Here is a 14,654-nt window from a genome sequence, read left to right on the forward strand (position 1 = left end):
ATATTCAACAGGGACGTAGCGTGTATTATACCCTGTCCCAGCTATCTCTAGAGCAGGCTAACGAGAACAAGTCTCTGCATAACTAGTAACACGAAACGGCCGCACCAAAGAACATGTGAGAGGGAACGGGATTGCATGGAGGGGGAAGCGCAGCATGTACTGCTTCGCTCTGCCCACTCGATTTCCTCCCCTTCTCTGACGCTATACGCGGCCTTGCTCCAGACATGCCTGCAACAGGATGCTAAACTTTACTTTGAGATATAAGGATTTTACTATTCAATGTTCTGGGTAAAACCAGGTTTTACATTAGGACAAAAGTTGTCGAAGGTAAAGTATGTACAGTAAAGTTTCCCGTGAATATAGCACCGTGCCATAAAGGCCCCACATATTCTCTATCTCGGTAATTTTGGAGGTGATGTAATCAGCACCCCCGCAGGATTTCCCACAGGGACCCATTGATTTGAGGCTGGGTAAGCCCCAGAGCCGGTTTATGCGAGACAAGGCCGGTAAAATTGCGACCGTAGATCACCCATCTCAGGAATCGAACCAGGTTCGAAATGGGACACCTATATCCTGATATACTCGCTTCCCTGCAAGTGTTATGCGCGTTGCCTAACTCTACGGCGATAAGTCGACTTCAGTAGCAAATTTTGAATCGTAACTTATACCACCGCCGTCGTGTTAGGCAACACACATATCGCTTTTCAGGGAAGCAAGTATTGCAGGTCTATACTATGTCCCGATAATGTCTGGAGCGAGAGAGCGAGAGCAAGTCTCTGCGCAAGTAGTGACTGGAGAGGGATTAACCAATGAACGCGTGCGAGGGAACGGGATGGCGTGGAGGCGGAAAAGTGACTGCAGGTACCTGCTCCTTGAAGCGGTGTGTACTGCTTTGCTCCACCTACTCGCTTTCTCCTCTAGTCTACCTTCATGTGCGGTCTTGGACCAGAGATTCCCGAAATTATAGGTGTCCCAATTTTATTGTCCGTTACTGTACCTACTTACGACTGTTTATACGAGCGTATGGTTCAATAGAGATCAATGAACAAAAAGTAGTGAGAAACTGCATTATGTGAAAAAATTAAAAATTTCCACATTAGCGGTTTTGGCATTGGTGATACAATATCTAACGCGTAATACTTACTCAATCGTTAATCAGCGTAGAAAGCTTGTTGTAAGCCTAGTATTCAATAATGTCAAGAGATGGCGTGGTAAGACACAGATAAACAAAGCTCTGGCCGCTTCGGCCAGATACCATGGCTGTCATTCTTCTCTGCTAGGCAGCGCCACGCCGTAGCATATGTGACTGTAACCTTCCGTGTAAGTAACTGGGGAATGCTTATGCACTGAATTTTTAGCGCTGCGTTCAATATTTCAGTGTGGTCTTCATACGCGGAAACGTCATTAAGAACTAAATTGATGGATGGATGAATTTAGTTGTTTGCAATAGTGTGTGATTAAGTAATTATATTGAAATTGATGAAGGGACACTCACAAGAAGATAAATATGCACAGGGTGAGATTAGAACCCGCGATTCCTGGCGTCATGGCATGCTGTGATTGTGATTGTTGCTGTGATTGTCACGACGTGACACTGTATCGGTCCGTCGAAGGTGTCCTCAGTGGGTTCGCCCGAACCTTTCAAACGGACCGACTTAACACTGTCACTCGCAACACACTTCGCGCTTCGCTCTCTCGATCAAGACTCTCCCGAAGACCTTTCGTCACCCGAGGACTGCTGGCGTTTTTTTTTTATTATACAGCATTCTACTTCCGGCTCGTGACAATAATTTGGTGACGTTAGGTCATAGTGATGATATTCTGTCGTCTCTTTCTTCTAAAAACCCAAGAGTTAGAGAAATGAGTTCATTATCAAAGAGAAATGCACTAATATTCCATATTGTATTTCTGAGATTCTACATAAATCCTTTTAAGTATATTACCATCCGCGAAATTGGGTTTATACATACTCCAGTGACACTCCTACCAGCAGCGCTTGTCCACAAAACGTACCACTGTAGCAATAGACCTGTCCTCAATCGAAATATATGTCTTCGTCATTTGGTTCGAAATCCACTCTCAGCTAGCGAATACTGGGAATTGAAACGGGAGAGACAGGAACCGCAAGGTTGTTCGGGAGCAGCTGTTGAAGAAGCCGCGAAGATGAAGGAGAGTGTGATCTCTCTGGCTTTGACCCAAAAGATGATTTTCACGGATGCAAGTCGAAGGTCAACAAAGACTTTCCATTTATGGGCTTCGCCGTCTGGGAGATTGTGTTGGGAGAAGTAGTGGTGGTACCGACAAGAGAGTGTGTACTTTTTTTAATTTCGAGATGAAACCGAAACAGCCTGGTTTTCGAGGCATCAATTATCATGTTAATCTTCAGCTAACCCTAACTCGTGAGTTTTCATAAAGAAAATAGTAACTGCAATTCAGTAACTTTTCAAAACTAATAACTTCTAGTAGGTTACTTTTCAAATGAGTAACTACAACTCAATTACTTTTGAAATAAGTTCCTCCCATTCAGTATCTTTTCAAATGAGTACATTTAAAATGAGTATCTACTACTCTGTTACATTTCAAAATGAGTACATGCTACTCGGTAACTTTTCAAAATTAGTAAGTTTTATTCGGTTACTTTTTTAAAATAAGTGTCTGCTACTAGGTTAGTTTTCTAAATCAGTCACTTTTCAAAATGTATAACTGCGATTCGCTACTTGTCAATAATTGGAATATTTATACGGATGCTCTTCAAAATAAGTATCTGTCACTCGGTTGCTTTACAAAACGAGTAGCTGAATCTCTGTTACTTCTTGAAAAATGATAACTACTAACTTTTCCATATATAGTAACTGGTACTCACTTAGTTTGATGGTTATATAAATGACTAACTGCTACTCGGTTATTCTTTGAAACGAGTAATGGCAATTCTGTTAGGTGTCAAAAACGAGTAACGGTAGTTCTGTCACGTGTCAAAAACGAGTAACGACAATTCTGTTACGTGTCAAAAACGAGTAATGGCAATTCTGTTAGGTGTCAAAAACGAGTTACGGTAGTTCTGTCACGTGTCAAAAACGAGTAACGACAATTCTGTTACGTGTCAAAAACGAGTAATGGCAATTCTGTTAGGTGTCAAAAACGAGTTACGGTAGTTCTGTCACGTGTCAAAAAAGAGTAACGACAATTCTGTTACGTGTCAAAAACGAGTAATGACAATTCTGTTACGTGTCAAAAATGAGATATGGCAATTCTGTTACGTGTCAAAATAAGTCATGGCAATTCTGTTACGTGTCAAAACAAGTAACTGCAACTCGTTTACTTTTATAAACCAGTAACTCCAACTCGTTCCACAGGACAACAAAAGCAAGGACGGGGCAAAACTGGAAGCACCGCAAAGTAACCCACAGACTATATCGATCACCGCTTTCCTTCTCTTCCTCCGCAGGTGTTCTCCCACGCCAAAGTCTACTTCAGCATCGGCGGGCGCTACTTCACCGGGGAGCCGGTGGCGTTCTCGTACATGGAGGACAACATCGTGGAGTACGCCAGGAACGTGACCATCAAGCTCCACCACCGGATAGGGCGGTTCATCAAGCTGCAGCTCTACTTCGCCTCCAAGTGGATTATGGTCAGCGAGGTCTCCTTCGATTCCGGTAAGTACGGAAGGGTTTATTCCTAAGCTGAAGGTATGGACGGTTGCACATCATGAGCCATTGCACGGGTCTAAATTTATTTTATAAGGTACGCATACCAAATAAAGCCCACCCAAAGATTTTTGTAATTTTTCGTTGGCTACAAAGTGGAAATATTACAATTCGGACATTATTTTCTACACTACGATGGTTATGGTTGAATGCTTGACATGGATGCACACATGATGGCTTAAGAATCCAGAATATCGGTATGAAGACCGCCATTTTCATAGCACAGCCAAATTTTTGCCATGCTCTGTTATGTTCCATAATCCGGGGTCAAATGCGTGAAGACATCTTTCTCCTTACTCTTGTGTTGTACGATCAGTTATTTCTAACTCTGTCATTGATTGATTTATTGATTAATTTGCTTTATATTACTTCGCTTTTTGTGCCACTTTTGGCTAATTTGCGAAGTTGGGGATGGGATATGATGAAATTGATGAATGGACACTCACAAACTTTCATGCCCAGACCGGATACCCTTGGCGTCATAGCGTGACGTGACAACAACTCCCCCGCGGGGGCCGGCCTTGTCATTGAAGAGCACCCAGAGGTGTAGTCGGGACTTCTTGGTAGCCAGGCTAAGGGAGCTGGGCAACATTCGGAACCTTTTCCAATCCAGCCGGGAAAGGTCTTATTCAGATAATAACACTGTTGCAACGCGATGTGTGCAAGAATATGGCGCAGAATTCGGCTGTGCTACGAAAATGACAGTCTCCTAACCGATATTCAGTACTCTTAAACCATTAGGTACTTGTGCATATCAATAAAAAAATTTGTGAAAACCTCCAAATGAGCCTTTTCAGATGTTCCAAATAAGTTTGTGCTTTAAGTGCACTTCATGCGTAGAAAAGCTAATAGGGATTGGACCTACAGTTTCTAGTGAGATCCGAATCACTATGTGCCTCCACCTAGAATTTAATGGCAAATAGCAGTTTTCAAAGACCTATAAACCAAAAGCGTATTTTAACATACAGAAACATAGATTGCCGTGAAACAACGCAATAAACTCCTTTATCTAAATACAACATTACTTACTCCTTTATATGAATGAAAAGTAAGGCACTATCCACAGTTCACGTGAGGGACATGATATTTGGAAGTTAATCTTTGCTCATTAGACCCAAGCATTTTTCACGAATATATTTTCTGCAGTTGTTAGTTTCTTATTCACTGCAGTTGAGACAATACCAGCACTCTTATCCCACTATCTGAACTTCTGTTACTCACTGATGCTTTTTGTCTGATATAGCCTTCTTGAGTCTTTCCTGCTCCTGATTTTTCCTCAGTACGTTTGGTTTCGTCATTTTCTTAAGATTATGTATAGGCTTTCTTCAGAATTCTGCGGTTCTTGCTCAATAACATTTACTCTGCAAGACAATAGGAATTCTAGCTTTCCTGGTGACGTGTTTCGAACAAGTGTTCTCGACTTACCAGCCAGGTCGATGTTGGCTTCCAACGTTTCGAGCGCATACATTGTTCTCATCATCATTATTCTCATATTCCCTGATGATGAGAGCAATGTATGCGCTCGAAACGTTGGAAGCCAACATCGACCTGGCTGTTCGAATTTACAAGACATTTTGAGCATCCGTTAGTAAACAGTATCTTTGTACATACCTTAGTAATGTCTTAATTTATTTGTGTCCGTTTGTTCACATCACAAGAATTTTTCACTTCAATAATTCACAAGAAATTTAGATTACTAATATGATGGGTGTTATGTTGAAGACTCCGAAAAGATGACATAACTACTCGTGGAGAGACATAGTCATTCAGATGCCACCGTAATCTTTAGGACCAGTCCCGATTAGGCTATCTGTGCATAACTTACCATCAGTCACGATCAGATCAAGGGAGATTCACAACTATCCTGCCTTCAGTCTACTGTTTCGATGCGCCAATAGCCATTCTATTCATTACGTCACTTGACGATATTCCAACAGGGTTTCCACTACTGGATCCAATTTGTCTTTTTGCGTCTTGAAGCTCGCCGACTCCTGTGCCGCCAAAGAGGGAGCAAAAAACTGTCACCGAATTCTTCCTTTGTTCGAGAGAAAAAGCAAGGACCTCCTTGCCTGGCATCAGAAATACATCACCCACGTCACGGGCACACTGCATTTGTTTCGTTCCTTCGGCTTCCGTCGCTTCCTTTTGTCAGCACAGGTACTAAACGTTGTCCTCACCCAATCAACATTCCTTCTTCACGCGCTTCTTTCCTCCATTCCTTCTTTTCCTCCCAGTTTGGAAGATACGGCGGGGAAGACCCGAAATAAATGTTCTGTTGTTCTTGCAGTTGACTTGCCTTGTCAATTTGGGATGTTTCCCCAATTCCAATGTGATGAAATTCTCAGACTTTTTCTTTTTTCGCCTTCTAAGTAAGACTTTTGTTCTATATTACTGGTATGTCTTTTTCTCTCCTTACGTAAATGCCGAAACCGACTCGCGCTTTCTTCCGTGATTCTCTGTTCGTCTTCTGTTGGATGCGAGCAGTCTCCAGGAATTTGTTGTTTAATGAATTCCAAACATTTACTTTCATTTCTCTTTCCCATCCCGTACCGTCTTTATCTTATAGTTTCATCTCTTTACTATTTCGTTATTTCTCTCTTTAACATTGTCTCTTTTGCATCATTTCTTTCTTTTTCTCGCTTTCTTACTCATTTGTATTTCCCTTCATTTCTCTTTATCTTATAAGGATTCTTTTGATTCCTCCCCTTCCTTCTCTCTCTACACCCCTTTCCCTTTACATCTCCATCTTTCATATTACTTCCCTCTCTACCTTTCCTTTTTCCACCTATTTCTACCTTATCTCTTTTAGTCTTTCTTTCTCTTAACCTTTCTCTTTATTTCTCTATCTTCCCAATATTTCTCTATTTTCGTTACATCTTTCCGCCTTATATTTCTTCCTTTTACCTCTATATTCCTCCTTTCTCTCTAGTGTTTCTCTTTTCTCCATTTATGTTCTATCTTTTCTTTTTCTTTTCATTTCCTCTTATTTTTCTTCTTACTGTTGTCAAACCTCTTTCTCTTTATTTCATTACAGAAGACCCTGGTTTGAGTCCTGATCAAGCCTACATTTTCTCTAAATTTTCTACACATATCTTCTGCTCGTCAAAACGTAATGTAAATATCTCTTTATGTCTTAACTAACTAACTAACTCTCTAGCCTTCTTAAACGCGAAGGTTCATGGCTGCAGCAACACAGGCCTTCCATCTTTCCCTATCTTGAGCAAGTTCTATATACTCTTTTCCATCCCTACCGATTTCCTTTAGGTCCATCTCAACGTTGTCCCTCCATCTTCGTATTGGCCTTCCTAAAGGTCTCTTACCACCAGGTTTCCCAACAAGAATCCTGTAAACTCCTCTTTCCTCTCCCATTCGTGCCACATGGCCTGCCCACCTAAGTCTTCTCGATTTAATCATTCTAATAACATCTGGACATGAATACAAATTATGTAGTTCCAAATTATGTAACCTTCTCCACTCACCTGTCTCCTCATCCGTTTTAGGTCCAAATATTTTCCTAAGGATCTTATTTTCAAATACTCGCAATTTATGTTCCTCTTTCAATGTAAGGGACTAAGTTTCTCATCCATATAATGCTACAGGCAAAATTACTGTTTTGTATGTTTTAACTTTTAGTTTCTTAGATATTAAACGAGAAGACAAAAGTTTATGAAGAGAGAAGTAACATGCATTTCCTGAATTAAGCCTACTTTTTATTTCCTCTTTCATATAATTTTAATTTGTTAATATTACTTATAAGTATTTGAATTTGGAAACTGGTTCAAACGAGTTGTTATCAATAATTAGATTTTGATTATTACCAAACACTTGGTTTCGGCCTGTAAGCATATATTTATTTTTCTCTTTGTTAACTTCCAAACCTATCTCTTTAGCAGTTTTGAAAAATATTTTAGCATTATTCTTAATTGTATTCACATCATCCCCCAGTAAGTCTACATAATCTGCATATGCTAACAACTGAGTCACACCATTTAATTTTAGTCCTTCGTTAGTTTCTTTTACCTTCCTAACAACATATTCTAAGGCAAAATTAAAGAGCAATGGAGATAATACATCTCCTTGTTTTAACACATCAAGAATTGTAAATTTGTCAGAAATATTAATACCCACACGAATTTTACTTTCTGTTTCACTGGTGCATATTTTTATCATACTAACAAGCTTCTTAGGTATTCCAAACTCTACTAATATATTATATAATTTATCTCTTTTGACCGACTCATATGCTTTTTTTAAATCAATGAATAGCTGATGGACATTTTCATTATATTCCCACTTTTTTCAAGTGTCTGTCTGATGTGAAAAATTTGATCTGTAGGTGATCTGTTACGTTTAAATCCACATTGATAATCACCTATAATTTCAGTAGGATATGGGGTTAAAAGAATGTTAGATAATATTTTATATGTTGTTGAGAGTAGAGAAATTTCACGGTAATTATTGCAGTTCATTTTATCACCTTTTTTAAACACAGGAACAATTATGGATTCTTTCCACTGTTGAGGTATTTCTTCTTTATTCCATATTAAACAAATTAATTTATGAATTTGACATATTAAGGAATTTCCACCATATTTAATTAACTCAGCTGGTATTAAATCAATTCCAGGTGCTTTGTTATTCTTTAGCCTTTTAATAGCATCTTTAACTTCAGTCAAGTTAGGTTCTGGAACTAAAGGTTCTGCTGTGTGTACTTCATTTACTTCTGATTTATCTCCTACATAGACATTTAAAAGTTCATTAAAGTAGTTCTTCCATCTATTTAGAATATCGCTTGGGTCAGCTAGAAAATCACCGTCTTTATCTTTTATCAAGTTTACTGCCTCCCCTTTCTAAACTCATTTACACCTTTATATAAATCTCTGATATTTTTATTTTTGCTGTTTGTTTCAATTTCGTTAATTTTGCTTTTCAAGAAATATTTTTTTTACTTCTAAACGTGCGGTTAACTTCTCGCTTTATTCTATTATAATTGTTTAGATTTGTATCATCAGAGTTATTTAACCACCTAAGTCTAGCCTGATTTCTTATTTCTATTAGATTATGACATTCATTATCAAACCATGGCTTACTTTTTTTCTCTTTATGTCTTACATAGGATTTCTCTCTCTCTCTCTCTCTCTTTCGTTTCGAACTTTCTATGTTGTTCAAAAATTACATAACCGTCCTTACAAGAGGAAGCTTAGGGACAATTACCTTCACACAGTTCCATCCCCTAAATAACGGAGATCGGTAGCCATCGATTAATAACCAATGCCTATGCTCTCGCTACTACAAAGATGGAACGGGGAGTGGGGGGGAAGGTTTTAATGGTGAAATATGGCTCGGTGCATTTCCTTTCCCAAAGACTGGGTGGAGGGTTGGGGAGCTGCTTGAACCAATCCAGGAGTTGGGGGAGTTTCTCCAGGGTGAAGTATTGAGCAAAGGGAAGAACGGGGGAGGGGGGGGGGGCAAGTCCTCCACAGCTGGTAGGGAGAATTCGCTAATTAGCGCGGTAAAGCAAAGAGAATTAATTGACATTCCGGAAAACCAGCAGACTGTGGAGGATTAGCCAAATCGTATTTGTAGGTACCCGGTTCGCTTTATACTTTTTCCTGGGAGTGCGTGTGCGTGTCTGCTTTCATTGCGTTTTGCTTTTGTGTCGCATTCCTGTTTACTCTTTTTTGGGGGGATAATATTCAACCTTGTCCCTTTTTTGTAACCCTTTCCTTTTGTTTCGAGCTGAGGGGGTTCCCCCTCTATTCTCCTGTTCCATTTTAAACATTCCTTTTCATTTTTGGGCGTCCCCGTTTCGTATGAAGCATATTTTGCTCCACCTTCCGCAAGGGTGAGTTAGCGTGTTTCTTATAAGTTAGATCCAACCTTAGAAAAACAAAAAAATGCCTATGTTCCTATAACCGTTCTGTCATTGACAGCATTGTTACCTACTGAGTATGAAAATTTGCATAATCTTGTGCAGCACTTTCTTTTGTTTATGAGAATTTCTATAACTTTGTGCATCGCTTTCTATTGTTTGTGAGAATTTGCATTATTTTGTGCACAGCTTTCTTTTATGAGAATTTGCATGTTTTTGTGCATTGCTTTCTTTGTTTGGGAGAATTTGCATTATTTTGTGCACAGCTTTCTTTTATGGGAATTTGCATGTTTTTGTGCATTGCTTTCTTTGTTTGGGAGAATTTGCATTATTTTGTGCACAGCTTTTTCTTGTTTATGAGCTTTTGCCTTATTTTTTGCACTGTTTATCTTTTTGTTATGATAATTTTGCATTATTTTGTGCATCTCTACGATTAATTATGTTCAAATAATATGTGCAATAAAGTTTTCAGCTTACCTGGTCAGATTTCACTAACTTCTTCTGAACGAACCGCACCCCCCCCCCCCCAAAAGTAAGGGTTCTTCGTGCTGTAAGCAGAAAAAATACACAGATTACACAGAATATCGATACCATGCTTAGAACACAAAAAACTTGGTAATCAAAGGTTGTTTCTTCAATTGGGAGGGGCTTCGCCGCACTGGACTAAAGTTTTTCGTGAGTATCTGGATGCGAAATTTACAAGGTAATGGATTAGGAGGGGTGGTCAGATACACTGGTCACCTGATACAACGCCACTGGACTTGTGGTACATAGTGTACCAGCAGACCTCGGTCGATGATATCACAACATTAAACAAAAGAATCAGGGATGGTGTGGAAACGATCACTGAAGACATGTGTACAGATGTCATTTTGGACACCACTGACTGCATCACAAGCACGGTTCACATATGGTAGCACTGTACAGGAATAACATTTTGCATTATTATGTAACGTACTCTGGCAAACCACATATATGTAGCTCTTACAGTTTACTTGCTAAAAATTGTCTTTATCAGGGAAACACCTTATGATCACTCTGTACGATTTCAAACACTTATGGGAAGCGCACACAAAAGAACCCGCATATGAAGTAATTCGACGAATGAATAATATATTATCTCGGACTATCGACCAGGTGAGTTCTGGAAAGGTTTCCAAGCTTTGAAGAGCTAACGTCACTCTCAACTTCTCATCTCTAGCCTGAAGACGAGAGTGGCCTTTGCTCTCGAAAGCTTGGAAATATTTCCAGAACTCACCTGGTCGATAGTCCGAGATAATCTATTCATCAACCCAGATATAGATTATACAGAATGTAGATTCAGAACATTATTAGCCAGTAAGGATGCTTCTTGGTTGTATTATTGGAATAGGAGGTATTTGAATGGCTTTCGAAATCTGCTTTTCAAGAACTTTGATCCAATTTCTTACGCTTACTCACATCGTATCGAAGTAATTATTCCATGGCTCTGGAACAGTACATTTTGCGTCTGGAACATCAGCGTTATTGCAAGTTCATTTCAACTTATTAAGGAAGAGAAATGGGATGCTGGAAGCGAAAGTATCTCTGGTAACACACGCCTCCACGTTTCTCCATTATGGCCCTACCAGCTAAGGAGACGACTTTTAAAAAATATGTGCGGTGGGATTCCTGGTCTCTTGAACGATTGGGGTCGTTCTCAATTCCTGTCACTTTAGCGCCGAGGGAAACTGCACGACATTTGTCTCTGTACGATGGAGGGTTGGGGGCTGTTGTGCTTCGGGTTGCCGCCTCGCAGGAGGAGGGAGGGAGACCGCTATCTTCTGGTACGTGCTTTGGAGACCAACGCATCTCCGCGGAATGCAAAACGCTGACGTTTGAAATATTACCTCGGCAGTGAAACAAATTCAGCCTCCTGGAAATGCCACGGAGGATCTCTGTTCGATCCCGGGAAAAGGCGTGTGGCGGAGGCCTCTCTAACGACGTCGTAAAACCCGGAGATGCCTTCGAGGTAACATATGGCGCCTCGCTGTACCCAAGACGTCGCTTAAATTGCACGAGTCATCCGGTGCTGTGTGTTTATTGTGTTCCTTGCCACTCCATATGTTTGCCGTAAGAACAAGAGGCGGTGCCGAGACGGAGAGTACCGTTCAGTTATCGAAAGATACCCTTGCCTTTGAAGGTTTGGCAAGAGTAGGATGAGAACAGTGATGTGCCGTAGACTATAAGTACACGTCTACATGCGTTGTCTACACGTAATCTACGCGTAGATTACATAGCGTTGTAGTTTACATAGAATACGTAGAAAATCTAAAGTGCATTAAAATTAATTTTCAAGGCTTTCATGAAAGGAAAGTGACATTTTCAACTATATTGGTTCCTAACGAAATGAATAGAATCCTATTTACAACAAAATTTATCTTCTCTTCTATTACCAAGTATGGAAGAAGACAAATAGTATGCAAAAAACAACAACAGATGGCAGTCGTGAGGCAAGAGTGGACTTTTTCCCATAAAACACTAGAATATTTCCTATATTAGGTTTCTTCCTGCGTGAGAAATTCTTCGAATTCGGAAGAAATAGTATGTAAAGTTATCCTTACACATCAGCAACTGATACGCAGTATAATATATTCTTATTCCACTCCGCCCTTTGCTAAGTTGTCACCTTTCGCCTTGTTGTTTACATAGATTACGTAATCTACTTGTATAAAATAGTCTACGTGTAGAATGTAGACTATCGTTGTTTACGCGTAGACGCACATCATTGGCTGAGAAAGAGACGAGGATGTCTCGACACGTGTTCGATTTTAGAACAATAAATCTACACTCTGCCCCAGGAATGTCTGGAGCAAACGAACGAAAACAAGTCATCTGCGCAAATAGTACTCGAGAGAGCTCGACCAATGAATATGTGAGAGGAGAAGTGAGTGCATGGAGGGGAAAACGTGATTGCAGCTACAACCGTTTTCAGCATCGCGTACTGCTATACTCGGCTCACTCGCATTCCCCCTTCTCTACCGTTATACGCTGCCTTGCTTCACAGACTCCCGAGGCTGTGTAGTGAAAAAGCGGACCCCAGAGATCCGGCATAAAGTTCAGTCCATGTCAGCTTGGTGCTAATTGTATATAATCAGGGATTTATGTAATGTATAGGTTTCTTTCTTGATTCGTGGACATCTAGGAAGGTATAAGGGAATTTACCGCGACCACATTGTGACAAGCTCACCTCGTCTCGATATCATTCTTGGGGAAAATCTGTCACTTTCTCTGTACCGTTTTAGTATATGAACTTCAAGTTTGTTCTCATATCGCTCTCAAGGTAAAAGTCTCAACCTTATCTTTGTTGAAAAGTGAATATGAAATAACGAAAACTATTTAGCCAGCCATCTGTTGGTAAAAAAAATATATTTAAGAATTTTTATATATATATTGTAGGCTTATGTGCTATTTTTTAAAAAATCTGTACTTTTATTTATTTATTTATTTATTAATGAAACTGAGCCATATATGCTTGCCTTAACATTCGGGTATTCCCGAAATATAGGGCCTGGAGAAAACTAGATTCTTGACAGTGTTTAATAGCAGTGCACATATCATGAAGTACCGACATTCACGATGACAAGACGAGAACGAGAGGTATGCTTATGAATCGAGACTGCACCGAGAACGAGACAGAACGCCTCACACGAGACGAAATCATTCCAAGTTTCGTCTCGCATAAAAGAGTCACTAATTTGCTGACGAGAGAGGACACTTTCCCCTGGCAGGCTGCCCAGAAGATGTCCGAAGCATCACTCACGTTGATTGACTGGTAAGTTTCTTTCGAGAATGCCTCAGAGATTCGCTGTTTGTGTGTCTAACATTGTCGGCCTCCACGGGAGTTTAAATCAACTTCTGCGACTCTGTTACATCTCTCTCACGAAACTCAGCCCAACTGATTGCCACTTCTCAACCTTCGACTATTTCCTTTCTTCTGTCCAGTTGGATTAGTCATATGGAGATTCTTGGTTCAAACCCCTAGGAAGACTATTCAGAGCGTGGTTTTTACTTGGAACTTTCACCAGTCATTTCAAAAGGACAGTACATTATTTCCCCATGTACGTATTCTCGAATGTTTCAAAGTGAGGTTGGATTGAACATTATACGGAAACGCATCTGTTTTACTCAACTTTTGATTTATTGATTGAATTACGTTATTTTACGTCGCTTTTCTGTCAGTTTTGATAATCGCCACAATGAGGATGACTGATGAAATGGATGAAGAGACACTCAAAAAGAACATCTGTGCCCTGGCCGGGATTCGAACCTGGGACCCCTGGCGTCGTACTGTGCTATGTTAAACACTCCTCCACTGATATTGTAATTAATGTTTCTCAACGTAAAAGCTGAGTCAATGCTTAAATATACCTGTTCTAAAATTTGCATCTCAAAACATCTCAATTTACACAACACAACCCAATTAGTTCAGGCGAATTATATGAAATAATGACAAATAGCTGAAAATTTCGAACCCGGGACCCCTGGCATCGTAACGCGCTGTGCTAACCACTCTGGATCTTCAATGGACGATTCTAGAAGGATTTGAATATATCGAAAATGGGCAAAAGGTGGCACGCACGCACACACAAACAATCGCTACCGAGTACAGTTCGAATGGAACATGCATTCGTCTAACACATAAGAACAAAATATATACAATATTTTCAAGTTTTATCGAAACTCTTTTCTCTCCAGTTCCAGTGAAGGGGAATTTCTCTGAGGAGGAAGATGAGGAGGCTCCCTTACTGACTGAGGACAGGGAGAAGGAGTATCCATTGCAGAGGGACGAAGTTCAAACAACCCCCACTAGAGACGATCGAAACGTTGGTAAGTTCAAATATTAAGCAATCTCATTGCATTGGTTCGTTTTCAACCATAGGTTTCAAATTACCTGAGGGGTTGTTACACAATATTCTTCATGTAGAGTGAAGTAAATTCAATAATTATTGGGAACTTCAGCATGTAGTGTGGAGCAGAGGTCGATTGGGCATCTGCCAGTCACGCAGAGGTACGCAAAACCGAATAGGTCATAGACAATGCCGAGTTAAGTAAAAGTA

At 40.1% G+C, this 14,654-nt stretch overlaps 1 protein-coding gene across 3 annotated transcripts in view; it reads left to right on the forward strand.

Annotated features, from left to right (window-relative positions):
• Ddr (discoidin domain-containing receptor 2) overlaps positions 1-14,654 on the forward strand; it is a 507,427-nt gene that overhangs the window by 422,559 nt on the left and 70,214 nt on the right. For all 3 annotated transcript variants that reach the window (XM_083110009.1, XM_083110008.1, XM_083110010.1), the window contains 2 exons: positions 3,446-3,653; positions 14,293-14,424. In XM_083110009.1, coding sequence (XP_082966135.1) covers positions 3,446-3,653; positions 14,293-14,424 — 340 coding nt within the window. The remainder of the gene's footprint in view (positions 1-3,445; positions 3,654-14,292; positions 14,425-14,654) is intronic.

The sequence above is a fragment of the Lepisma saccharinum genome, chromosome 23 (genome assembly GCF_977018435.1).
Source record: "Lepisma saccharinum chromosome 23, izLepSacc3.1, whole genome shotgun sequence".
Taxonomy (NCBI): domain Eukaryota; kingdom Metazoa; phylum Arthropoda; class Insecta; order Zygentoma; family Lepismatidae; genus Lepisma; species Lepisma saccharinum.